General features: G+C 47.5%; 1 protein-coding gene across 1 annotated transcript in view; it reads left to right on the forward strand.

Moving 5' to 3' along the window:
* The first annotated feature begins 256 nt into the window (after nt 1-256).
* Nucleotides 257-27,468, forward strand: part of UCK2 (uridine-cytidine kinase 2) — a 53,852-nt gene continuing 26,640 nt past the window's right edge. Inside the window, exon 1 of the mRNA XM_077276259.1 lies at nt 257-598. Within this exon, the coding sequence (XP_077132374.1) occupies nt 503-598 (96 nt within the window). The 5' untranslated portion in view covers nt 257-502. The remainder of the gene's footprint in view (nt 599-27,468) is intronic.

Raw genomic sequence — 27,468 nt, forward strand, 5'->3', positions numbered from 1 at the left:
CTCCTGGCCCTGGTCACATCCTAACCCCCAGTGCATTCATTGTCTATGGGACGGTTAGAAATGGCCGAGTTCTCCAGCAGTCCCATGTACAATGAATGGAGGGGAGGTTGGGCATGTGCTGCATTACAGACGGGGCCAGTTCATGGGGTCCACAGTCCTGTCCGCGGGATCTCTGGGGTCGCCGCGCATAAGAGACAGTTTCGGGGATAAACCTTTTAGAGGGTCCTTATCAGGCGGATTGTGGGTCTGCCCCGTCACCGGCCAGGCTGACGCTACACCCTCATCCTGGCAGCGCCCCATCTGCTAGGAAGAGGCTGAGGTGACGGCCGCCGCCTGGCACGGTGCCAGCCAGTCGGTGTGTGGGGGACACAGTGACAGCGTCTAGATCCAGCCCCCACCGACTCCTCAAATAAGAGATGAGGGCATCATCATGAAGAGGAGGAGCAGCGGTCCTAGCGGAGAGCCGTGACACACACTGGAGGGAGGGAGCGCTCGGGGAAGCATGGCCGGGGACAGCGAGCAAGCACTGCCCGAGCACACGCCGCACAACGGACAGCCCTTCCTGATCGGAGTCAGCGGGGGCACAGCCAGCGGCAAAGTGAGTGACCCGGGGGGCAGCCGGGCACACCGCCGGCCGTCATGGAGGAGCAGTATGAATGGTGGCAGCCGGGTGCTGCCGGGAGTGGCGCCTCCGCTGCCACATGGACGCGTGTTCTCCGCGCCGCAGACAGCACGGACGGGGCGGATACTGCTCCCTGTGGTGGAGCGCACACCCGGGCTCTGCGGAGTGTGGGAGCAGCGGGCGGGAGTGACGGCGAGGACTGCTGCGCACATGGCAGCGGCGCCTGGTAGCTCTGCATGGCTATGTCACTGTGTGTAATGGCGGCATTTGGGTATATACACAGCTGGCCGACATCTGTCACACCCGAGCATTGTGTGCCCCCGACCCCACAGCCATGAGTGCAGCCCCCATGTGTCACCAGCTTTGGAGTGGACCTAACGGACACAGTAACCGGCGGACAGCTGGGCAGGATCCGGTGCACGGTAACGTCAGGATGTGACGCTGCTGGCTCCACACCTGGCCGGCAGTCGGCGCGTCCTGCTGCGTGTGCGCATGCTCCTTCCTGTGTGTGAGAAGCGTCTGATGCACCGGTGCTGCCGGTACGGGCTCTGCACACGGGGGCCCGCAGGTGGCCGGTGCCATGTCTCTGGCCGGTGCCCTGGGCTCCCTCCACCCTGCCCGCGCGCTCTCAGATTCTTTGCCCAGAGCTGTTCTCTCACTGGCGGTGCTAGGGGGCTGATAACCGAGAACACGGGAGCAGCAGCGGGCACAGTGAGGGGCTTCGTGTCTGTGGTGAGGAGCCGATTGGATGGAAATCTGTTCTGTGGATCACTTTCACACTTCTGTTTTTTTGTGTCCGTCGTAGTGCAGCAAAATGAAGGATCGACGGACGTCATGATAGTGACAAATGTGTGCGACACATCCAGTGTAATGATGGATGCGTCGTCCACAAATTCCGGGAAAATAAATGTCTGGTGTGGGGGGGAGAGACAGTGTGTGGTGTTTTTTTTTTTTTTTTTTTTTTTTTTTTTTTTTCCGGAATTGAAAATCTTTCTCTATGTGTTTTCCCAACGCAGAAAAACGTACATTGAAACGTTTTTTCCAGACGACGGTCCGCCAAAGCACAAGAAAAAAAAATCGACGGATTGTGACGGGAGCTGAAAGACGGAAGTGTGAAAGTAACCTAAGACCCAAGTAGTCAAACTAAAAGCCGCATAGATTGCAGGGTCGTTCTCCTTACAAGCGGGGCCGGAGGAGATCAGCGTCCATTACTAGCAGGCGTCCGCGCCATTCAGGACAGTCGTTAGCACATCTTTGTGTTCATAATCAGGCCTTGATCTCAGCAGCGCGGTCACACCTGATGGAACGCTGCCAAGGATGACTTTAAAAAATAATTTCCTCTGCCAAAAAGAGTACAACAGTATGAGAATCAGTTGTCCCCCTCGCCGCCGCCCCCCCCATAAAAAAGGTGTATTGTAACCAGGGCTGTGGAGTTAGTAAGCCAAACCTCCGACCCCACAGCACTGGTCACTACTGAGCATGTGCGTAAAGTGCAGCACAGATTCATCTCACCTCCGACCCCACAGCCCTGGTCACTACTGTTCATGTACATGAAGTGTAGAACAGATTCAGCTCCACTAAAAGCCGTGGTGATTACATCAGGAACAGAGCCGACATTTATAGGACATTTCTTATTTTTCCCAAACTATTATGGAAACCTTTTACATCACATCCTGCATTGTACTACTTAACCCAATTTATTATGTCGGAGTCGGTCCATCTTATATAGACTCGGACTACACCAAATGAACACCGACTCTGACTTTACAGCCCTGGTGTAAATGGGTGTGATAGAAACCACGGCAGGGATAAAATGTGAATAATTCTTTTTTTTTTTTTTTTTTTTTTTTTTTTGTTAAAACAATTTCCTCCATGTGGCAGGTTTCTTACAAATACTGGAATCTGGTGTCTAAACCATTAACGGCAGTCACATCATGGCTGGGGCAGACAGGTCGGTCTTCTGGGCTTCTCCCTCGGATCCTCTTTCGCATCATGGCTGGGGCAGACAGGTCGGTCTTCTGGGCTTCTCCCTCGGATCCTCTTTCGCATCATGGCTGGGGCAGACAGGTCGGTCTTCTTGGCTTCTCCATCTATCTGATCCCTTTTTGCATCATGGCTGGGGCGGACAGGTCGGTCTTCTGGGCTTTGCCCTCTATCTGATCCCTTTTCGCATCATGGCTGGGGCGGACAGGTCGGTCTTCTGGGCTTTGCCCTCTATCTGATCCCTTTTCGCATCATGGCTGGGGCGGACAGGTCGGTCTTCTGGGCTTCGCCCTCTATCTGATCCCTTTTCGCATCATGGCTGGGGCGGACAGGTCGGTCTTCTTGGCTTCGCCCTCTATCTGATCCTCTTTCGCATCATGGCTGGGGTGGACAGGTCGGTCTTCAATTGCATCAAAATTTAGTTGAATGTGGCCAGTCTGCAACATGTGCACAGGCCTTTTCACATCTGCATCATGTCACTTTTCAGTTTTTTTTTTTGTTTTTTTTTGTTTTTTTTTTTTCTCCAACTTATTTTAAAGGGGGTTGTCTGGACTTGGGCTACAAGTCTGCAGTTGCTCTGTGACATGTGAATCCTCGCATTACTGGGACCTGTGGTCACAAGTAAGTGTGTGTGTGTGCGTGTGTGTGCGTGTGTGTGCGTGTGTGTGCGTGTGTATGCGTATGGTAACGTGCCGGCCAGATGGATGCGACCTCACTCAGTGCAAATGTATTGAGCGAAGCTGGATACAGTCTAGACGGAAGCCACATGGCCGCCGACCCCACTTCCAGCATCGGAGAATCATGACAGTGTGCAGTGACGGGATTCACAAGTCCGCAGTCACAAATGCACACAAAAAAAGCACACTTTTTTTTTTTTTGTTTATGCTACGGTTTTTCTGCTAAGATGCATTTATGAACGATGCTGAAGTTGGTTTCTTATTTGTCCGTTTCTTATTTGGTAATTTTTTTTTATTTTCCCTATATTTTATTTTTTTAATTTATTTATTGATTTATTTATTTTTTTTTGGTTTAACAACCAAAAAAAAATAATCCCCACAACTGGCACAAAAAATGGGCATCAAAGTGGGCACTGAAAGGCATTAATGAAAGGGTTAAATGACTTTGGGCCACTGATATCACACTGCAGACATATAGAACAGGGCACCCTACATTAAAACCAGGTCTCTTCAGCCTGGCCCAAATGGGTTCTGGGCATCAGAATTGGCATCAAAGTGGGCAGACAGTCGATTTTTCACAGATTTGAATAAGTAAAACTCCTTAAACATCAGTTAATTATTGAAATCTGTGAAAATGGGCTGTTTTCTCACTTTGATGCCCAAAACCATTTGGGCCAGGCTGGAGGGACCTGGGTTTGATGCAGGGCATCACGATCTGTGTATATTTAGTGTGAGATCAGTGGCCCAACATCATTTAACCCCTTAAATATCAGTTACTTATTCAAATCTGAAAATGGTCTGTTTGCCCACTTTGATGCCAGCTCTTTTATGTGTATTCACGTCAGGGCATCTCGCTGCATTGTATGTTAATATTGTACTTATTTTTGTTAAACCTATAAAAAAAAAAAAAATATTGCCGAATAAGAAACCCACTTCACATCGTCGTTTCTGCTGCAGAAATGTCTGCAGCGAATACTTAATGTGTGCACACAATCTTGGTATGTTTGATTGAAAGGATGATAAAAGTTTTTTCAATCCAGGAAAGAATTAAAAGCAAAACATTCTTTATTGTGACTTCATTAAAATGGCAGCAAGGGCATAGAAAGATGTGTGCTGCGTTTGTTGTCTGGCTGATTGTTAATTGTAAATAACTCGGCCAGAGTTGAATCGTGGCAGATATCTTTCTATGCCCTTGCTGCTATTTTAATGAAGTCACAAATAATTATTTTTTTTTTTTTTTAATTCCCTTTGCTTATCTCCTCACTTTGACCAAAGTTGCTTGATGCCTGACTCGCCTTATCTGTGGATTGTCCTGGAACCAGACATGTATTGGATGGGGTGAGCTGTATTCACTAATTTTCTTACATTTTAAAAGGATGTGGTGTGTTTTTTTTTTTGGTTTTTTTCCCCTTTCGGACCCCCCACCCCTATCTAATAATGGTGTATCACTATGGTGTTATCAGTGGGACCTTTTCTCCTAACATCTCTGCCCAGCCTCAGACTCACCCCCGGGTAACTAGGCCTGCCTGATGTAGCGGTGTCACTCCTGTGTTGTGAGACCAGACGCTTGAGAGGAATTAGGTGGGGCTGGTTTTGCCTTGCAGTGGCACTACACTGTGTTGATACTTTAGCCTAGGGAATTAGGTCAAGTCTGCAGTCCCCCACCTCTCCGCAGACAGAGGATGTGAGTGAAGCAAGACTTAACCGTTTAGCAGTCGTTTCCATGCAGTGACGCGTACAGTAGAGGTTCATCAGAAGATCTCAGACCTTTATCACCACTGCTTGGTGTCCTCGCCGGCTATGTTCGCCTACAGTCGTGTGTTGTGTAGTCTCACATGCTGGATCCTTCACAGGTGCCGTCATGGAGCCCTCTTTCCAGTTTGTTTCTGTGTGCACCGATTCGGGAACTCTCGAATAGTGATCTGCAGAGAGACATGTTCCATGATTTCATATAGTTCTTCGTTTATTGCTTTGGGAAGTCTGTTCATCTGGAATAAGCAAGTTAGACCAATAAATGAGCTTTAGTAAAGGGGATCTGTCTGGTCCTCCTCTTGGTGTAAATGCTGCTATTCTGGATAAAAACAATTTTCTCTTAAGTTTAAATATTACGGTAAGTTGAGGGTGCCAACAATTTTGTCCAACTTATTCTGGGGTCTAATTGGAAATGGATGTCCAATTTTCCTTTTTTTTTTTTTCTCCTCAGTTCCTTTTGTGTTCCAATACACACAAAGGAAATTAAATTTCTGGTGGAAACTTCATTTTTTGGAACAGCTTTAAGGGTGCCAACACTTTTGGCCATAACTGTATGGCAGGCACAGTGTTAGCCGCAGCCGCTGGCTTCCTGCAGCTTCCGGGCGTTCACGTGTGCCTGCTACTAACAGTGAATATTCATTGCCTTAAGTAGCAAGCACACGTGATCGCCTGGCAGCCACTGCTAACATTGTGTCCGCTATTAACCCCTTTCTGCCATCTAACGTATTATTCCGTCCATGTGACCTGGGACTTAATCCCCATGGACAGAATAGTACGTCATTACCAATTGGCTGTGCACATGGGGATGTGCGGCTGATCGGGTGTCAGCTGTGACAAACTGCCAGGAGCGGTTACGGACCACTCCCGACACTTTAACTTTAACCCCTGGAACACTGATCAAATATGATTGCAGCATTCCGGAGCTGACACAGGGGCTAATAGTCCCTCTGCCTTTGGATCAGAGACCCCGCGGCACGCCGGGGGGTCCCGAGTTGTCACAGGGTCCTTCTCTGGTATCACACAATCAACAGAGCGAGAGATGAGTGAAAAGATCCAAGAATCTTTATTTAGGCAAAAACACGAAAGGTCCAGATATACGATCCACCACGCAAAGGATAAAAAATAGTCCAGAACACGAATGAGGTTCAGTAACAGGATAAAAGTCCAACAATCCAGCACAGAGGATAAAATATGGTCCATACGCTTCCCCTTCTCTCTGACATGCTGTGTTCACTTCATTCCACACAAGACTGATCTGTGTCTCACCTTCCTGATATTTTACAAGTCTTCCCCCCCCCTCATTCACAGGTCAGCAGGGGCTCTGTTGTGAATTTGGATTCTGGGCTCCCCCGGTGGCCGCTTGTGGAATTGGACTTGTCATCCTCTTTCCTGTTTCACCTGGTTCCATCAGTAGTGGGTGTCGCTATTTAAGCTCATTTCTCTGGTGGTTTCTTGCCGGTCAACAATGTTATCTGATGCCTCTCAGTGCTTGTTCCTGCTTCTAGACTACTACTAGATAAGTTGGACTTTTGTCCATGTTTTGTTTTGCCTATTTGTTCCAGTTCACAGCTGAAGTTTTGTTGCTGTGTCTGGAAAGCTCTCGTTGATCAGGGATTGCTACTCTGGCGTTATGAGTTAATGCCAGAGTTTAAGGTAATCTCTGGATGGTGTTTTGTTAGTGTTTTTCTGCTGACCATGAAAGTATACTATCTGTCTTCTGCTATCTAGTAAGCGGACCTCAAATTTGCTAAGACTATTTTCCTGCTGCGTTTGTTGTTTCATCTGAACTCACCGTCATTATATGTGGGGGGCTACTGTCTTCTTTGGAATATTTCTCTAGAGGTGAGCCAGGTCTTATATTTCCCTCTGCTAGCTATTTAGGTCTTAGGCCAGAGCTGGGCATCTAGCGATAAATAGGAAATGCTACCTGGCTATTTCTAGTTGCGCGGCAGGCTTAGTTCATGGTCAGTATAGTTCCATCTTCCGAGAGCTTGTCCCTCTATAGGCTTGCTATGATCTCTGTCTGCAGAGATCATGACAGTTTGACCGGCCTGTAAAGTGTTAAAGACCCAGGTTGAGAAAGGAGAGTTATAAGAAGTCTGCTGGAATTTTTTTTTTTTTTTTTTTTTTTTTTTTTTTTTCCTCCAGTCTGCCTTGCTGCAGTCTTTTTTCTCTCTCTCTCCTCCTAATCTCTGTATGGCTCTGTGTGCACCTGACAATAATGGATCTCCAGAGTGTAGCTGCGGGTTTGAATAATCTCATCACGAAAGTACAAAATTTACAAGATTTTGTGGTACATGCTCCGGTATCTGAGCCGAGAATTCCTTTGCCGGAGTTCTTCACAGGGAATAGAGCTAGCTTCCAGAATTTCCGAAATAATTGTAAGCTTTATTTGTCCCTGAAGTCTCGTTCAGCTGGAGACCCTGCTCAGCAGGTTAGGATTGTGATTTCCTTGCTCAGGGGTGACCCTCAAGATTGGGCCTTCTCATTGCCAGCAGGGGATCCTGCGTTACGCGATGTGGATGCGTTTTTTCTGGCCTTGGGCTTGCTTTATGAGGAACCTCATTTGGAACTTCAGGCAGAAAAAACTTTGATGGCACTATCTCAGGGGCAAGACGAAGCTGAAGTTTTCTGCCAAAAATTCCGTAAATGGTCTGTGCTTACTCAGTGGAATGAGTGCGCCTTGGCGGCAACTTTCAGAGAAGGTCTCTCTGATGCCGTTAAGGATGTTATGGTGGGGTTCCCTGTGCCTGCAGGTCTGAATGAGTCCATGACAATGGCTATTCAGATTGATAGGCGTCTGCGGGAGCGCAAACCGGTGCACCATCTGGCGGTGTCTATGGAAAAGACGCCAGAAAGTATGCAGTGTGATAGAATTCTGTCCAGGAGCGAGCGACAGAATTTTAGACGGAAGAATGGATTGTGTTTCTATTGTGGGGATTCTACTCATGTTATATCAGCATGCTCTAGGCGTACAAAGAAGCTTGATAAGTCTGTTTCTATTGGCACCATTCAGTCTAAGTTTATTTTGTCTGTAACCCTGATTTGCTCTTTGTCATCCATTGCCACGGACGCCTATGTTGACTCTGGCGCCGCTCTGAGTCTTATGGATTGGTCCTTTGCCAATCGTTGTGGTTTTGATTTAGAGCCTTTGGAGACTCTTATTCCTCTGAAGGGGATTGACTCCACCCCATTGGCTAATAATAAACCACAATACTGGACACAAGTAACCATGCGTATCAATCCGGATCACCAGGAGATTATTCGTTTCCTGGTGCTGTATAATTTACATGACGATTTGGTACTGGGATTGCCATGGTTGCAGTCTCACAACCCAGTCTTGGACTGGAGAGCAATGTCTGTGTTGAGCTGGGGATGTAAGGGTATTCATGGGGACTTAACTTTGGTTTCTATTTCGTCGTCCATTCCCTCTGAAGTCCCTGAGTTCCTCTCTGATTATCAAGATGTCTTTGACGAACCCAAGCTTGGGTCGTTACCTCCGCACCGTGAGTGCGATTGTGCCATAGATTTGATACCGGGTTGTAAATATCCCAAGGGTCGTTTGTTTAATCTGTCTGTGCCGGAACATGCTGCTATGCGGGAATATATAAAGGAGTCTTTGGAAAAGGGACATATTCGTCCATCTTCTTCTCCCTTGGGAGCTGGGTTTTTCTTTGTCTCAAAAAAAGACGGCTCTTTGAGACCATGTATTGATTATCGGCTTCTGAATAAGATCACTGTTAAGTATCAATACCCATTGCCATTGCTTACTGATTTGTTTGCTCGTATAGAGGGTGCTAAGTGGTTCTCTAAAATTGATCTTCGTGGGGCGTATAATTTGGTGCGGATCAGGCAGGGGGATGAGTGGAAGACCGCATTTAATACGCCCGAGGGCCACTTTGAGTATTTGGTCATGCCTTTTGGTCTTTCTAATGCCCCTTCAGTTTTCCAGTCTTTTATGCATGATATTTTCCGCGATTTTCTGGATAAATTTATGATAATATATCTGGATGATATTCTGATTTTTTCTGATGACTGGGACTCTCATGTCCAGCAGGTCAGGAGAGTTTTTCAGGTTCTGCGGTCTAATTCTTTATGTGTGAAGGGGTCTAAGTGCGTTTTTGGGGTCCAGAAAATTTCCTTTTTGGGGTATATTTTTTCTCCCTCTTCCATTGAGATGGATCCCGTCAAGGTGCAAGCTATTTGTGACTGGACTCAGCCCTCCTCTCTTAAGGGTCTTCAGAGATTTTTGGGCTTTGCCAACTTTTACCGCCGATTTATTGCTGGTTTTTCGGATGTCGTTAAACCACTGACTGATTTGACCAGACAAGGCGCTGATGTTGCTAATTGGTCCCCTCATGCTGTAGAGGCCTTTCAGGAGCTTAAGCGCCGTTTTGCCTCTGCCCCTGTGTTGCGTCAGCCTGATGTGAATCTGCCTTTTCAGGTTGAGGTTGACGCTTCGGAGATCGGAGCTGGGGCAGTGTTGTCGCAGAAAGGTTCCGACTGCTCCGTCATTAGGCCTTGTGCCTTCTTTTCTCGCAAATTTTCGCCCGCAGAGCGGAATTATGATGTTGGGAATCGGGAGCTTTTGGCCATGAAGTGGGCGTTTGAGGAGTGGCGCCATTGGCTCGAGGGGGCTAGGCATCAGGTGGTGGTATTGACTGACCACAAAAATTTGATTTATCTTGAGACTGCCAGACGCCTGAATCCTAGACAGGCGCGCTGGTCTTTATTTTTTTCTCGCTTTAATTTTGTGGTGTCATACCTACCGGGTTCTAAGAATGTTAAGGCAGATGCCCTTTCTAGGAGTTTTGACCCGGACTCTCCTGGTAATTCTGAACCCACAGGTATCCTTAGGGAGGGAGTAATTTTGTCGGCCGTTTCTCCTGATCTGCGGCGGTCCTTGCAAGAGTTTCAGGCGGATAGACCGGATCGTTGTCCGCCTGATAGACTGTTTGTTCCGGATGATTGGACCAGCAGAGTCATCTCTGAGGTACATTCTTCTGCATTGGCAGGTCATCCCGGAATTTTTGGTACCAGGGATTTGGTGGCAAGATCCTTCTGGTGGCCTTCCCTGTCACGAGATGTGCGAGTCTTTGTGCAGTCATGTGACGTTTGTGCTCGGGCCAAGTCTTGTAGTTCTCGGGCTAGCGGACTGCTGTTGCCCTTGCCTATTCCTAAGAGGCCTTGGACACACATCTCGATGGATTTTATTTCAGATCTGCCTGTTTCCCAGAAGATGTCTGTCATCTGGGTGGTCTGTGACCGTTTCTCTAAAATGGTCCATTTGGTTCCTCTGCCCAAGTTGCCTTCTTCTTCTGAGTTGGTTCCTCTGTTTTTTCAGAATGTTGTCCGATTGCACGGTATTCCTGAGAATATTGTTTCTGACAGAGGTACCCAATTTGTGTCTAGATTTTGGCGGGCATTCTGTGCTAGGATGGGCATAGATTTGTCTTTTTCATCTGCTTTTCACCCTCAGACTAATGGCCAGACCGAGCGGACTAATCAGACCCTGGAGACATATCTGAGGTGTTTTGTCTCTGCTGACCAGGATGATTGGGTTGCTTTTTTGCCATTGGCAGAGTTCGCCCTCAATAATCGGGCCAGCTCTTCCACCTTGATGTCCCCGTTTTTCTGTAATTCGGGGTTTCACCCTCGATTTTCCTCCGGTCAGGTGGAATCCTCGGATTGTCCTGGAGTGGATGCGGTGGTGGAGAGATTGCATCACATCTGGGGGCAGGTTATGGACAATTTGAAGTTGTCCCAGGAGAAGACTCAGCGTTTTGCCAACCGTCATCGTCGTGTTGGTTCTCGGCTTTGTGTTGGAGATTTGGTGTGGTTGTCTTCTCGTTTTGTCCCTATGAGGGTCTCTTCTCCTAAGTTTAAACCTCGGTTCATCGGCCCTTATAGAATATTGGAGATTCTTAATCCTGTTTCCTTCCGTTTGGACCTCCCTGCGTCCTTTTCCATTCATAACGTTTTTCATCGGTCGTTATTGCGCAGGTATGAGGTACCTGTGGTACCTTCAGTTGAGCCTCCTGCTCCGGTGTTGGTTGAGGGTGAGTTGGAGTACGTTGTGGAGAAAATTTTGGACTCTCGTGTTTCCAGACGGAGACTCCAGTATCTGGTCAACTGGAAGGGTTACGGCCAGGAGGATAATTCTTGGGTCAATGCATCTGATGTTCATGCTTCTGATCTTGTTCGTGCCTTCCATAGGGCTCATCCTGGTCGCCCTGGTGGATCTGGTGAGGGTTCGGTGCCCCCTCCTTGAGGGGGGGGTACTGTTGTGAATTTGGATTCTGGGCTCCCCCGGTGGCCGCTTGTGGAATTGGACTTGTCATCCTCTTTCCTGTTTCACCTGGTTCCATCAGTAGTGGGTGTCGCTATTTAAGCTCATTTCTCTGGTGGTTTCTTGCCGGTCAACAATGTTATCTGATGCCTCTCAGTGCTTGTTCCTGCTTCTAGACTACTACTAGATAAGTTGGACTTTTGTCCATGTTTTGTTTTGCCTATTTGTTCCAGTTCACAGCTGAAGTTTTGTTGCTGTGTCTGGAAAGCTCTCGTTGATCAGGGATTGCTACTCTGGCGTTATGAGTTAATGCCAGAGTTTAAGGTAATCTCTGGATGGTGTTTTGTTAGTGTTTTTCTGCTGACCATGAAAGTATACTATCTGTCTTCTGCTATCTAGTAAGCGGACCTCAAATTTGCTAAGACTATTTTCCTGCTGCGTTTGTTGTTTCATCTGAACTCACCGTCATTATATGTGGGGGGCTACTGTCTTCTTTGGAATATTTCTCTAGAGGTGAGCCAGGTCTTATATTTCCCTCTGCTAGCTATTTAGGTCTTAGGCCAGAGCTGGGCATCTAGCGATAAATAGGAAATGCTACCTGGCTATTTCTAGTTGCGCGGCAGGCTTAGTTCATGGTCAGTATAGTTCCATCTTCCGAGAGCTTGTCCCTCTATAGGCTTGCTATGATCTCTGTCTGCAGAGATCATGACAGGGCTCATTGTTTCAACAGCTAGGTCAACATGTCATTAGCATATTAGCAAACAACATTATTCACTGACCCTGTGGAGAGATAACAATACAGAACTGTGGGGAGAATATCAGATGGCAAATAACAACTCAACACCATGAAAAGAAGTAAAGGCCCCGTCTCACTTAGCGATTTACCAACGATCACGACCAGCGATATGACCTGGCCGTGATCGTTGGTAAGTCGCTGTGTGGTCGCTGGGGAGCTGTCACACAGACCGCTCTCCCCAGCGACCAACGATCAGGGGAACGAGTTCGGCATCGTTGAAACTGTCTTCAACGATGCCGAAGTCCCCCTGCAGCACCCGGGTAACCAGGGTAAACATCGGGTTACTAAGCGCAGGGCCGCGCTTAGTAACCCGATGTTTACCCTGGTTACCAAAAAAAACAAACACTACATACTCGCCTTTCGGTGTCCAGGTCCCTTGCCGTCTGCTTCCTGCTCTGACTGACTGAGCCGCCGTACAGTGAGAGCGCAGCGGTGACGTCACTGCTGTGCTCTCACTTCTCACTGTACGGCCGGGAGTCAGTGAGAGCAGGAAGCAGACGGCAAGGGACACCGAAAGGCGAGTATGTACTGTTTGTTTTTTTTGGTAACCAGGGTAAACATCGGGTTACTAAGCGCGGCCCTGCGCTTAGTAACCCGATGTTTACCCTGGTTACCAGTGAAGACATCGCTGGATCGGTGTCACACACACCGATTCAGCGATGTCAGCGGGGCCTCAACGACCAAAAAAAGGTCCAGGCCATTCTGACACGACCAGCGATCTCGCAGCAGGGGCCTGATCGCTGGTACGTGTCACACATAGCGAGATCGCTATGGAGGTCGCTGTTGCGTCACAAAACTTGTGACTCAGCAGCGATCTCGCTAGCGATCTCGCTATGTGAGACGGGGCCTTTAAACTGGAGACCTGATATCATGATGACATCTGAGTCTCCAGAGCTGATAGACTTCCTGTCATGCGCAGTGCAAGTCAGGAAGTCTCTAAGGTCACAGAAGCTGAAGCGCTGACAGCTTATATAGCATGCAGATCTGCATGCTATAGAAGCGATCAGCCTGCACAAAATGAGTGTACCATAGTGGGACACAGTGTAAAACGAATAATGAATTAAAAAATTTTTTTAAATAATTGTAAAAATATTTTAAAAATAATAATAAAAAATTAATATTTATTCAATAAAATATTTGAGTGAAAAAAACCCTAAACAATAAAAGTACACATTTGGTATCCCCGGGTCCGTAACGACCCACCCTATAAAACTGTCCCACTAGTTAACCCCTTTAGTGAACACCATAAAAAAAGCAAAAACAATGCTTTATCATACTGCCGATCAAAAAATGGAATAACACGCGATCAAAAAGACAAATAATCATGGTACCGCTGAAAACGTCATCTTGTCCCGCAAAAAAACAAGCCGCCATACAGCTCCATCAGCAGAAACATAAAATTTATAGCTGTCAGAATAAAGCGATAAAAAAATAATTTTTTTAGACAAAGTAGTTTTCATTGTGTAAAAGTGCCAAAACATAAAAAATGATACAAATGAGGTATTGCTGTAATCGTACTGACCCGAAGAATAAAACTGCTTCATCAATTTTACCAAACATGGAACAGTATAAACGACGCGCCCCCCCCCCCCCCCCCCAAAAAAAAAAAAAATAAAATAAAAAAAAATCATAAATTGCTGGTTTTTGGTCATTCTGCCCCACAAAAATCTGAATAAAAAGCGATCAAAAAAATGTCACGTGCCCGAAAATGGTACCAATAAAAACGTCAACTTGTCCCGCAAAAAAACAAGACCTCACATGGAAAAATTATAGCACTCAAAATGTGGTGATTTTTTTTTTTGCAATAAAGTGTCTTTTAGGCCTCTTTCACACGTCCAGATAATTCCGGTACCGGAGAAATCGGTACCGGAGTTGTCCGTGTGCTCACGTGGCACATCAGTGTGGCACACGTGCGGCATCCGTGTGCCGCCTGAGGACCACACGGACCGTGCAGGAGAGACAGAGCTACACTAAGCGCTGTCCCCCCCCCCCTCCCCACTGTGGTGCTGAGGGTGGCATTCATCTCTTCTCCCCCGTGGGAGAAAGAGATGAATGATCTATTTATTTTTTGTTAAAAATAAAGTTGCTGGGGCCTCCCGCCTCCCATCCCCAGTGCGCCGCCTGTCCCCTTGCAGAAGAAATACTCACCCAGTGAGGAATTCACGGTCCGTGAAAACACGGAGACATGTGCATAGACCCATTCATTTGAATGGGTCTAAGTGTCGGTGTCTCCGGTACGTGAGAAAACTGTCACTACACGTACCGGAGACACTGACGTGTGAAAGAGGCCTTAGTGTGTGACAGTAGCCAAACATAAAAAACCACTATAAATAGTAAGTCAAACCCCCCCCCCCCTTTATCACCCCCTTAGTTAGGGAAGAATAATAAAATACTTTTTTTATTTCCCTTTTCCCGTTAGGGTTGAGGCTAAAGTTAGGGTTACGGTTGAGTTTAGGGTTATGGGTGTTTTGGGGTTAGGGTTGGAGTTAGAATTGGGGGGTTTCCACCATTTAGGCACATCAGGGGCTCTCCAAACGCAACATGTCGTCCAATCTCAATTTCAGCCAATTTTGCATTGAAAAGTGAAACGGCGCTCCTTCCCTTCTGAGCTCTGCCATGCGCCCAAACAGGGGTTTACACATATGGGGTATCAGCGTTCTCGGGACAAATTGCACAATAACTTTTTGGGTCCAATTTCCTGTTACCCTTAGGAAAAAAAAAAAAAAAAAATTGGATCTGAAGTAAGGGTATGTGTCCACGTTCAGGATTGCATCAGGATTTTATGCAGGTAAAATCCTGACCAAATCTGCACCTGAGGTCACTGGCAGGTCACCTGCGCGGTCCTTGCGTTTTTCTTCAATGTAAGGACATGCTGCGTTCTTAAAAGACGCGCCGCATGTGAATTTTCTCGGGTGTGCTGCATGCGTTTTTTACTGCATAGTGGAGACGGGATTTCATTAAATCCCCTCCATTATGCTGTAACATCTGGACGCTGCATTTTTTACGCTGCGGCTCAACGCTGCGTCAAAAAACGCAGCGTTTCCTGGACTTGGAAACATACCTTTATTGTTCTGTGGAAAAAAAAAAAAAAAAAAGTTAGTTATTTTTTTTTGTTTGCAAAAAATAGTTTTTGCATTGCCATATTTTGAGCTATAATTTTTCCATATTTAGTAGTCCCACAGTCCTTTGAGGGCTTGTTTTTTCTGGGACGAGTTGATGTTTTTATTGGTTCCATTTTCAGGTACATGACTTTCTTTTTTGTCCTTCTGCGTGTTCTAAAATTGATAAGGCATGTTTATTCTTTGGGTCAGTATGATTACAGCGATACCACAGTTATATTACTTTTTTATGTTTTGGCGCTATTACACAAAACTCTTTTATGGAAGAAAATATTTTTGCATCGCTTTATTCTCAGAGGCCGGCGTCACACTCAGCGTAAGACAATACGGTCCGTTTTTTACGGCCGTAATACGGAGAAATGTTCCCAAAATAGTGATCCGTAGGCAGGGTGTGTCAGCGTATTTTGCGCATGGCATCCTCCGTATGTAATCCGTATGGCATCCGTACTGCGATATTTTCTCGCAGGCTTGCAAAACCGACATCTAATGGATTTATGTGCTCAAATGTTCGGTAAAACGTATATACAGTACATATATATGTCATTGAGACACATATATTCTGTATTTATATTTCATTCAGCGCGATATCTGTGAAAAGTCGGTAATTCAATTGCCGGCTTTTCATTTCTCCTTCCCAAACCCGACAGGATATGAGACATGGTTTACATACAGTAAACCATCTCATATCCCCCTTTTTTTTGCATATTCCACACTACTAATGTTAGTAGTGTGTATGTGCAAAATGTGGGCGCTGTAGCTGCAAAAATAAAGGGTTAAATGGCGGAAAAAATTGGCGTGGGCTCCCGCGCAATTTTCTCCGCCAGAGTGGTAAAGCCAGTGACTGAGGGCAGATATTAATAGCCAGGAGAGGGTCCATGGTTATTGGCCCCCCCGTGGCTAAAAACGTCTGCCCCCAGCCACCCCAGAAAAGGCACATCTGGAAGATGCACCTATTCTGGCACTTGGCCACTCTCTTCCCACTCCCTGTAGCGGTGGGATATGGGGTAATGAAGGGTTAATGCCACCTTGCTATTGTAAGGTGACATTAAGCCAGATTAATAATGGAGAGGCGTCAATTATGACACCTATCCATTATTAATCCAATAGTACGAAATGGTTAATAACACACACACACACACACACACACACACACACACACACACACACACACACACACACACACAGTATTTTAATGAAATAAACACACAGGTTGTTTTAATATTTTATTGCTCTCTCAATCCATTTGCAAACCCTCGCTTGGCAAAATAATAAACGCACAAGATACATACCCTCAGATGAACCGTCACGTCCTACGAGGTAATCCATCTGAAGGGGTTAATTATTTTACAGCCATGAGCTGTGCTAATGCACTCGCTCGTGGTTGTAATCCCCGGGAAATGAAGGAAATCTGAGTGATCTGTACTTACATTGAGTTGCGGTGATGCGCCCTCTGGTGGATGAACTCATGAACTGCAGCCTTGGAAAAGTTCCCACGCTCGAGTTCATATGAGTTCATCCACCAGAGGGCGCATCACCGCAACTCAATGTAAGTACAGATCACTCAGATTTCCTTCATTTCCCGGGGATTACAACCACGAGCGAGTGCATTAGCACAGCTCATGGCTGTAAAATAATTAACCCCTTCAGATGGATTACCTCGTGGGACGTGACGGTTCATCTGAGGGTATGTATCTTGTGCGTTTATTTTGCCAAGCGAGGGTTTGCAAATGGATTGAGAGCAATAAAATATTAAAACAACCTGTGTGTTTATTTCATTAAAATACTTTTTAATCGTGTGTGTGTGTGTGTGTGTGTGTTTTATTAACCATTTCGTACTATTGGATTAATAATGGATAGGTGTCATAATTGACGCCTCTCCATTATTAATCTGGCTTAATGTCACCTTCCAATAGCAAGGTGGCATTAACCCTTCATTACCCCATATCCCACCGCTACAGGGAGTGGGAAGAGAGTGGCCAAGTGCCAGAATAGGCGCATCTTCCAGATGTGCCTTTTCTGGGGTGGCTGGGGGCAGATGTTTTTAGCCACGGGGGGGCCAATAACCATGGACCCTCTCCTGGCTATTAATATCTGCCCTCAGTCACTGGCTTTACCACTCTGGCGGAGAAAATTGCGCGGGAGCCCACGCCAATTTTTTCCGCCATTTAACCCTTTATTTTAGCAGCTACAGCGCCCACATTTTGCACATACACACTACTAACATTAGTAGTGTGGAATATGCAAAAAAAAAAGGTGGATATGAGATGGTTTACTGTATGTAAACCATGTCTCATATCCTGTCGGGTTTAGGCAGGAGAAATGAAAAGCCGGCAATTGAATTACCGACTTTTCACTAACACCGCTGCGTATTTCTCGCAAGTCACACTGCTGGTCCGTGTGGAATCCGTATTTTTCTCGCCCCCATAGACTTTCATTGGCTTTTTTTTTTTTTTGCGCAATACGCTGACAAACGCAGCATGCTGCGATTTTCTGCGGCCGTAGAACGCCGTTTATTACGGATCCGTAATATACGGCTGATAGGACGAGACCCATTGAGAAGCATTGTGCCGTATGTTATGCGAGTTTTACGCACGTAGTTTCTGCGCTCTTACGTCCGTAAAACTCGCATGTGAGACGGCGGCCAGTGATATAACGTATTTCTTTTTTTGCTGATGGTGCTGTATGGCGGCTTGTGGTGTGTTTTTTTTTTTTTTTTTTTTTTTCTCTTGCGGGACAAGATGACTTTTTCAGCAGTACCATTTTTATTTATATGCATTTTTATCACGTTTTGTTCAGCGGTATTACTTATAAAGCATCGTTTTTTTATGGTATTAACTAAAGGGGTTTAACTAGTCGGACAGTTTTATAGAGAGGGACGTTCCGGACTCGGCGAGACCAAATGTGTACTTTTATTTATTTTTTTATTTTTTGTTATTGTTTCATAAAACTATTTATCGGTACAATATATTTAGGATTTTTTTTTTCCAATTCTTTTAAAACCATGTCTCACTATAGAACTATCACTTTTTTGCAGGCTGATCGCTTGTATTGCATGATGATGCAGCAGCATCCCTAAGCTATGCAAACTGCCAGCTCTGCACTGACAAAGTTGCTGATCATGCTCTGAGCATGATAATGCAACTTTGCTAGCTCAAGTGACCCAGATGTCATCATAACGACATCGGGTCACCATGGCAACAATCGGGACCCTGCAATGTCGCATGCTTTTCGATCCAAGGGCAGAGGGTACTGTCTTCCCTCTGCCTGCTCCCAAAATGCTGCAATTGAGTTCTATCACAGCATTTAGGGGGTTAAAGTGCCAGGAGCGGTGCAGGACCGCTCCTTGCACTGAGTGCAACTCCAGATGTCAGCTGTCAGAATCAACTGACACCCGACGGCGATCGCTTGCGCACAGCCCGTACAAAATCGCCGTGATGTATCCATACGTCCCAAGTCAATAAGACTCAGGTCTCAGGGACGTATGGATACGACCAAGGTGAGATAAGGGTTAATAGAGCAAACAATTGACCGCCATACACATCATAATCCACTATTCCAAGACCAATAATACCACATATAAGGGAGAAATACCACCACACCGTGACCAGACCACTTAGTGACCGAATAATACCACATAGAGGGATAAATGCTGCCACACCGTGACATATTACAATACTGATCATTAATAAATACCACCGGTGACATTATACAGAGGAGCTCTGCATATAGTGACCGTGTACAGGTAGTAGTGCTCACCAATGACATAATACACAGGAGCTCTGTATATAGTGACTGTGTACAGGTAGTACTCACCAATGACATTATACAGAGGAGCTCTGCATATAGTGACCGTGTACAGGTAGTAGTGCTCACCAATGACATTATACAGAGGAGCTCTGCATATAGTGTACAGGTAAGGCTACTTTCACACTAGCGTTTTTTGCAATCCGTCGCAATGCGTCGTTTGGCCGAAAAAACGCATCCTGCAAAAGTGCTTGCAGGATGCGTTTTTTCCCCATAGACTAACATTAAGCGACGTGTATTGCGACGGATTGACACATGTCGCAACCGTCGTGCGACGGTTGCGCCGTGTTGTGGCGGACTGTCGGCACAAAAACACTACATGTAACGTTTTTTGCCGCCGACGGTCAGCTTTTTCCGAGCGCGCATGCGCGGCCGGAACTTCGCCCCCACCTCCCCGCACCTCACAATGGGGCGGATGCGCTGTAAAAATTCATCCGCTGCCCCCGTTGTGCGGCGCAGAGAACGCTAGCGTCGGTAACCTCGGCCCGACGCACTGCGACGGGCTGAGCCCGACGCTAGTGTGAAAGTAGCCTAACACACTGACTTACCAGTGACGTCTCTATTTGAAGTCCTTCATCTGGCGCTGACCACCATGGCTTCAGCCAGCCCGGACTTGTCTCTGCAGAAAACAAGTTATCAATTGCTGAACGCTTTTAGAACACATTCACTAATTATTCCCCACTTATACTCTTTGCCACATGAAGAAGAAAGGTCGACATAGTGCCACCCTGCACAGTATCACTTCCCCATCCCCTTTTTGTCCCCATCCATCTCCCTGGAAAACAGTAATCTGTAAAGTAAATTACCGTATATACTCGAGTATAAGCCGACCCGAGTATAAGCCGACCCCCCCTAATTTTGCCACAAAAAACTGGGAAAACTTATTGACTCGAGTATAAGCCTAGGGTGGAAAATGCAGCAGGTACCGGTGAATTTCAAAATTAAAAATAGATACTCCATACCATTCATTATGGCCCCATAGATGCTCCACATAAAGCTGTGCCATATATAATGCTCTGCACCGTTCATTATGGTCCCATAGATGCTCCACATAAAGCTGTGCCATATATAATGCTCTGCACCGTTCATTATGGCCCCATAGATGCTCCACATAAAGCTGTGCCATATATACAATGCTCTGCACCGTTGCCCCATAGATACTCCACATAAAGCTGTGCCATATATACAATGCTCTGCACCGTTGCCCCATAGCTGTGCCATATATATAATGCTCTGCACCGTTGCCCCATAGCTGTGCCATATATATAGTGCTCTGCACCGTTGCCCCATAGCTGTGCCATATATATAGTGCTCTGCACCGTTGCCCCATAGCTGTGCCATATATATAGTGCTCTGCACCGTTGCCCCATAGCTGTGCCATATATATATAGTGCTCTGCACCGTTGCCCCATAGCTGTGCCATATACATAGTGCTCTGCACCGTTGCCCCATAGCTGTGCCATATACATAGTGCTCTGCACCGTTGCCCCATAGCTGTGCCATATATATAGTGCTCTGCACCGTTGCCCCATAGCTGTGCCATATAGTGCTCTGCACCATTATTGCCCCATAGCTGTGCCATATAGTGCTCTGCACCATTATTGCCCCATAGCTGTGCCATATAGTGCTCTGCACCATTATTGCCCCATAGCTGTGCCATATAGTGCTCTGCACCGTCCATTATTTCCCCATAGCTGTGCTGCTGCTGCTGCAATAAAATAATAAAACACATACTCACCTCTCTTGCTTGCAGCTCCTCGGCGCCATCTTCCCGGCGTCTCTCCGCACTGACTGATCAGGCAGAGGGCGGCGCGCACACTATATGCGTCATCGCGCCCTCTGACCTGCACAGTCAGTGCAGAGAGACGCTGGGAAGATGGCGCGGCGCCCGGCATGTGGAACGAGGACAGGTGAATATGCGATACTTACCTGCTCCCGGCGTCCCGCTCCTTCCCCCGGACAGCTGGTCTTCGGTGCCGCAGCCTCTTCCTCTGTCAGCGGTCACCGGCACCGCTGATTAGAGAAATGAATTATGCGGCTCCGCCCCTATGGGAGGTGGAGCAGCCTATTCATTTCTCTAATGAGCGGTCCCACGTGACCGCTGAACAGGGGAAGAGGCTGCAGCACCCGGAGACCGTGGGACGGGCAGGGGGAGCGACAGGATCGCCGGGACTAGGTAAGTATGCCTCAGCGCCCTCTCCCCCTCAACCGCCGACCCCACCACCGATCATGACTCGAGTATAAGCCGAGAGGGGCACTTTCAGCCCAAAAATTTGGGCTGAAAATCTCGGCTTATACTCGAGTATATACGGTATATTTCAGCAGTAATGTTCCCTAAATGGCCCCTCTAGTAATTGTGTCCCATCTACTTGTGACCATAAACTAATAATGTAGGTTGTAATTAAGTCCCTCAACTTAATCAATAACGCCCTTCATCTTCGGTCCCATGTTGCATCCACAGAAGGGGAAAAAATGATATTTCCTGCCTGCGCTCCCGCCGTCTTCTCCCTTCAGATCCGATGATGTCGTGTTAACATGGCCGCAGACCTATCAGAGGTCGTTTGCTGATGTCTGCACCCGTTGAGGTCCCTTTCATGTGCCGCCTGCGACAAGCGCACTGACGTCAGCTGCCCACCTCTGATAGATTGCTGGTGGCCATGTTAACTGTTGTGGTGCAGACTTTCTGCTCCGCAATACATTTCAACTGAATGTGCGACTGCTGACTCACTCAGTTGAAACTAGCGGGCCTCATACATCTCTTGGGGGTCCACCGAGGAGCCAGGCCCATCGGATAATCGCCCTGTGTCCCGGTGCTCCAGTCTGACCCTGATTGTTATCATTTAATGTTCAGCAGAATAAAGTATAGTGACATGCCTCTATATACAGTGTGAGCCCCACCTAGTGGCACACTTGCCTTGCTCCCGTTTCCCCGGCAGTCCGCTCTGGACACCAGTACAATGTAGTGACGTTATGGCGGCTGCTGTCTCAGTTGCACATGCTGAATGGTGGAAGAAGTAGCGGACGGCTCCCTCCTGGATTATTAGTCACCACGGGGGAGGGCGGCTGCACAGTCGCCCGTCGGCCCTATCTCTCGGTCTGTGGGCTGGATGTGGGCCATGCTTTGTCCAGGTCTGACCTAATTTATCACAATCAATGCAATTAAAACATGGTCATGATGGTGGAAGTGAAAGGATCCACCTGTAGCTCTCAGCTGATTGTGGAAATTGGAGACAAAACGAGGATTTGTGCAGCTGCTGTTTGTACTTTCCATCCCGGAGTATAAATCTGCAGCTGAATACAAAGTGGTCTCTGCTTAAAGGGAACCTGTCACCTGAATTTGGCGGGACCAGTTTTGGGTCATATGGGCGGGGTTTTCAGGTGTTTGATTCACCCTTTCCTTACCCGCTGGCTGCAATATTGGATTGAAGTTCATTCTCTGTCCTCCGGAGTACACGCTGGTGTGTACTCCGGAGGACCGAGAATGAACTTCAATCCAATATTGCAGCCAGCGGTTAAGGAAAGTGTGAATCAAACACCTGAAAACCCCGCCCATATGACCCAAAACTGGTCCCGCCAAATTCAGGTGACAGGTTCCCTTTAAAGTTCGCAATGAAGGCGAATTGGGATGGTGGAGTTCCAGTGTAGCGCTCTTTGCTCCACATGTAATGACATGTTGCTATCTGATATTGGAGAAAAATGTGGTGAGAAAGCAGTTGCACTTGATAAAATCATAGCATGCTGAATTAAAGGCGCTGTCTAATCTTCATAAATGGGTAAAATTGCAACGTGTTTGTTAAAACTAGAAACTTTGTAATTTTACCTTTTTATTCAAAATCCTCTTTAGTGTCAAGAACGGAGGGAATTTTATTTGTATCGTGCGCAGCTCATTGACTAGACTACCCGCCACCTTGGCAGTAGATCAGAGGTGGTCGGTTTCCTAGGCAAGGAGTGCATGCTTTAGAGCTTGCGACTCTGCTCTGAATCCGGGCAGATTTTCAGGACTCGGTCAGCTTCAGCCCCACTTGCACTTCTCCTTTACTTGGGAGAACGCACAGTTTAGACTGTCAGTGGCGTGAACTGTGAATATTTACAGGAGCGCTACTCTCCTGAAGACAGAGGTGGTTCAATCTACAAATTGAATGCCACCACTTTTTTTTTTTTTTTTTTTTTTTATGGCATAAACAAGCCCTTTGATGCATACTGCACTACTGTACATACGGCTGCCCCCTGTACTCTCCACACAGCCTCGGCACGGTGTCACCTGCCTACTCTCTAGCATCACATGACTCTGCAGCATTGGTTGGCCATTGCTTGGCTACAGGCGTCTTCTTTAGGCCCCTTGATGGAAAAGGACCAGCTGGCGACGCGATACACTAGTGGCGCAGGTCAAGACGGTATGTATAGGGTCTCTCGCTTGCCTCCTCCACTCTGGGCTTGCTAACATTGACATTTTGGCAGCTCTTGATATATGGAATCTCCCTTCTTGGGTGTGATGTGCTAAATTTGAAACTATTTGATGGTTCTTGAAGATTACGTGAAGCTAAACACTTTACTCTGAGACTGAAAGACTGCAGGGTGTGAATGTATACCCAGCAACCTAAAATAACACTGGCCTAAGGGGTGGGAGCGCTCCCATTCCTGAACAATTATGAGGGGTGGGGGGAGTACTGGCTCTGTAACAATGTTTAGGTAGGAAGTAGCAGTTACATTAAAGGGAACCTGTCACCCCCAAAATGGAAGGTGAGCTAAGCCCACCAGCATCAGGGGCTTATCTACAGCATTCTGTAATGCTGTAGATAAGCCCCCGATGTATCCTGAAAGATGAGAAAAAGTGGTTAGACTATACTCACCCAGGGGCGGTCCGATGGGCGTCGCGGTCCGTGGCCTCCCATCTTCATACGATGACGTGCTCTTCTTTTCTTCCTGTTGCGGCTCCTGCGCAGGCGTACTTTATCTGCCCTGTTGAGGGCAGAGCAAAGTACTGCAGTGCGCTGGGAAAGGTCGGAGAGGCCCAGCGCCTGCGCAATGCAGTACTTTAGAAACAAACAAAAAATGGAGTTCCATACAATGTGGTAAAATCAAATGAAAAAAATACTTTATTGCACATAATAGAAAAATACAAAAAATCTGTATAATCCCATGACATAACTCGCCATACAATGAAACTGCACGGTACATAATAGATTTCCTGAGCTGCCTTAGTGAAAGTATACCGCCCTCAAGAAAAAAAGAATAAAGTGCCCTTAATAGTAAACTTGCTTTTCCATGATGAAGTGACTTGATGCCTGGGACCCTGGTCTGCCCCCTAGCGCACATTTCGCGTAGACTTTATCAAAGAGGGAATGACCGCATTGCAGTACTTTGCTCTGCCCCCAACAGGGCAGACAAAGTACGCCGGAGCCGCAGTGTGAAGACAAGAAGAGGACGTCATCCTATGAAGATGGGAGGCCCCGGCCCGGACCGTGACGCCCATCGGATTGGACCCCCCCCTCCCAGGTGAGTATAATCTAACCTCTTTTTCTCATCTTTCAGGATACATCGGGGGCTTATCTACAGCATTACAGAATGCTATAGATAAGCCCCTGATGGCGGTGGGCTTAGCTCGCCTTCGATTTCGGGGGTGACAGGTTCCCTTTAATGGAGGACCCAAGGTTTCCCAAGAAAAACATGGTGCCCTCTTCCTGTAGTGTATCCTGGTCCCATATCTTTTTCCAAGTGACACACATACCTGGCATCCACTCGATATAGGCCAGTGGTTTCTAAACTGTCCTCACTGCCCCCAACACATCATGGATTCAGGATTTGCCCCCCCCCCCATTGTTTTGTGGTTGTTTCAATGCTCACTTGGCCATTGTAGGCACCTTTTGATAATAAACAGCAGTCGGGCCCCATATATCACAACCTACCATATATTGCTTTGCGTGTTCTGACACCTTTCTATCATTCCCAGCAATTTGTGCCTCCCAAGCTACTCTGTGGCACTGGACCTGAAGGGCTAGCCCAGTCCGGACGGGCTAGTCACAAAAATAGCTATTTGAGATGCATTGACCCGACAATCTGGCAAAAATGGCTGGCTGTTATGCTCGTCCATTTTTCAGCTTTAACCACGCCTACCTGAAGAGGTGACGGTTCAGTTGCTGTCTAAATGATCCCATCCTTGGCTAGGGGCCAGGAGATGATCAATGCTGTGCACCTGTCAGTGGCTTTGATGTTGTGTCTGAGTCGCTGGCCTCAATATATTTCACCTAAGGGGGAGACATTCCAACAGAGAAGATCTACAAGTTTATTCTTGGGCTGTTTATGTTGTAACCATCCTGGTATGAGGCGTGCTCCTGTCTAGCTTCTATATCTCATGGCTGAATTACAGCTGAGTGAGCTCCAAGTATAGAGCATTGCTATGAGAGCCATAGACGTCTGCAGCACTGCGTGCTGGAGTGCTAAAGCTTACCCAGACCAGCCATGGGAAGCCTCCTTCTCGAACTTTATTCCCTCTTTCCAGTCCACCACCTGACAGCACCATTGGAGGATGTCCTTCTTACCTTCAGTGGGACAGGAACCACAAGCAGTTAAAAGGACCCTCCCCACTCCACCCACCAGTGTTTTTCCTGTCCCACTGTGGATAGGAACGGCAAGCATGTCCTCCGACGGTGCTGTGCAGATGGTGGGGATCGGGGGGGCCCAGCCTTTCCCTTACCCGCCGCAAGATATCTGCGGCTGATACCTGCTATGGGGGGTCCCTCAGCCTCCCCAGTGTAGCGCTGCTCCTGGGGTCGGGTCCGCTTCCTCCTCATGGGGGCTCTCGGTCCGGGTGCCTGTCTGCGGGGGGGTGAGTGCGGCGGCCGCTTCCAGCAGCGGCCGGCTCCAGCATGCGGCCGCAGCTTCTCCAGCGACCGCTTCCGGGTCCAGCGGCCGCGTCACTTCCGGTCGCGACGGCCGCGTCACTTCCGGTCGCGGCCAGCGTGGAGGATGGCGCCGGCAGCAGCGCCGGCCTCGGTGAGGGGCACAGCGCGGTCACCGCAGCGGCGGTAAGGAGGGCAGGATCAACCAGGTAAAACCTATATAGACTCACTAGGGGGGTCTGTATACCGCCGGCCATCCTGACAAAGGAGCACTCGGCTATACGTTCAGGTTGTTTTCTGCACTATGGAGGAGTCTGCCAGACCTGAAGGGACTGACCAGCTTCGGGGGCACGTGAGTGGGCTACGTAAAAGCCATACCACAAAGCTCACCCCTCCCCCTGCTTCCCTACTTGCGTACCCCACACATATCTCTATTTATCCTAGGCTGAGCCTCCCATCCCCACAGCCGAAAGGAAAAAATCGGGGAAAAATAAATGCCCGATATGTGCCACTGTTTCCAGAAAATTGGCGGAAACCATTGTGCAAATCGTGCACATCCAAAATTGTGGGTGATGAGCAGACGACGCTACTATCCAGTATGAGGACCATGATTCGACAGGAGGTTCAGGCTTCTATCTCAAGCTTGAATCTTTCCCAGGCAACTCAGTCAGAACCGCAGACTTCACGGAAGAGGCCAAGGGATTCTAGCCCCTCTTCCGAGGGTGAGGTTTCAGAGGATTCCGACCAGGAAGAAAGAGACGGAGGGAAGAGATATCTCTTCTCTGCAGCAGACACAGATGAGCTTCTTTATGCTGTGCGTAACACCATGCAGCTACAGGATACACCAGAGGAGACCTTGATCCAGGACGAGATGTTTGGTGGATTACATGCCCAGGTGACAAGTCTTCCCCGTCAACAACCACATCCGTTCCATGATCCTGGAAGAGTGTCAGGAAGCGGAGAAGAAACTGGTGATTCCCAGGGATTTTAGACTTCGTCTGCCCTACAATCCAGAGGACATTAAAGTGTGGGATGAAGTTCCCAAGATCGATGTTCCACTAGCAAAAGTGGCAAAGAAGACCTCAATCCCATTTGAGGACTCTTCCGCATAAAAAGATCCTATGGATCGTAAAGCGGACTGTTTGCTAAGGAGAACTTGGGAGTCCTCCGCAGCAATAATACGGGCCAATATAGCGGCAACATCCGTAGCCCGGTCAATGCATTTATGGATTGACGATTTAGAGGATCATCTCAAAGCCAAAACTTCCAGAGAGGTTATCCTTAAATCCCTGCCGTTGCTCAAACTCGCAACAGGCTTTATGGCGGACGCTTCTGCCGAATCTGTACGTTTCACGGCTAGAAGCGAATCTTTGTCTAACGCGGCCAGAAGTGCCATATGGCTAAAAACCTGGTCGGGGGATCTCCAGTCAAAAAATAAATTATGTGGAATCCCATTCTCAGGGAATAAAGTATTTGGGCCTATTCTAGACGATATCCTAGAAAAAGCCTCAGATAAAAAGAAGGGATTCCCTGAGGAGAATACCAAAAAGTATCAGCCCTTTCGTAGGCCCCGACCTAGTCAGAGGA

This window comes from Ranitomeya variabilis, chromosome 8 (genome assembly GCF_051348905.1).
Source record: "Ranitomeya variabilis isolate aRanVar5 chromosome 8, aRanVar5.hap1, whole genome shotgun sequence".
Taxonomy (NCBI): domain Eukaryota; kingdom Metazoa; phylum Chordata; class Amphibia; order Anura; family Dendrobatidae; genus Ranitomeya; species Ranitomeya variabilis.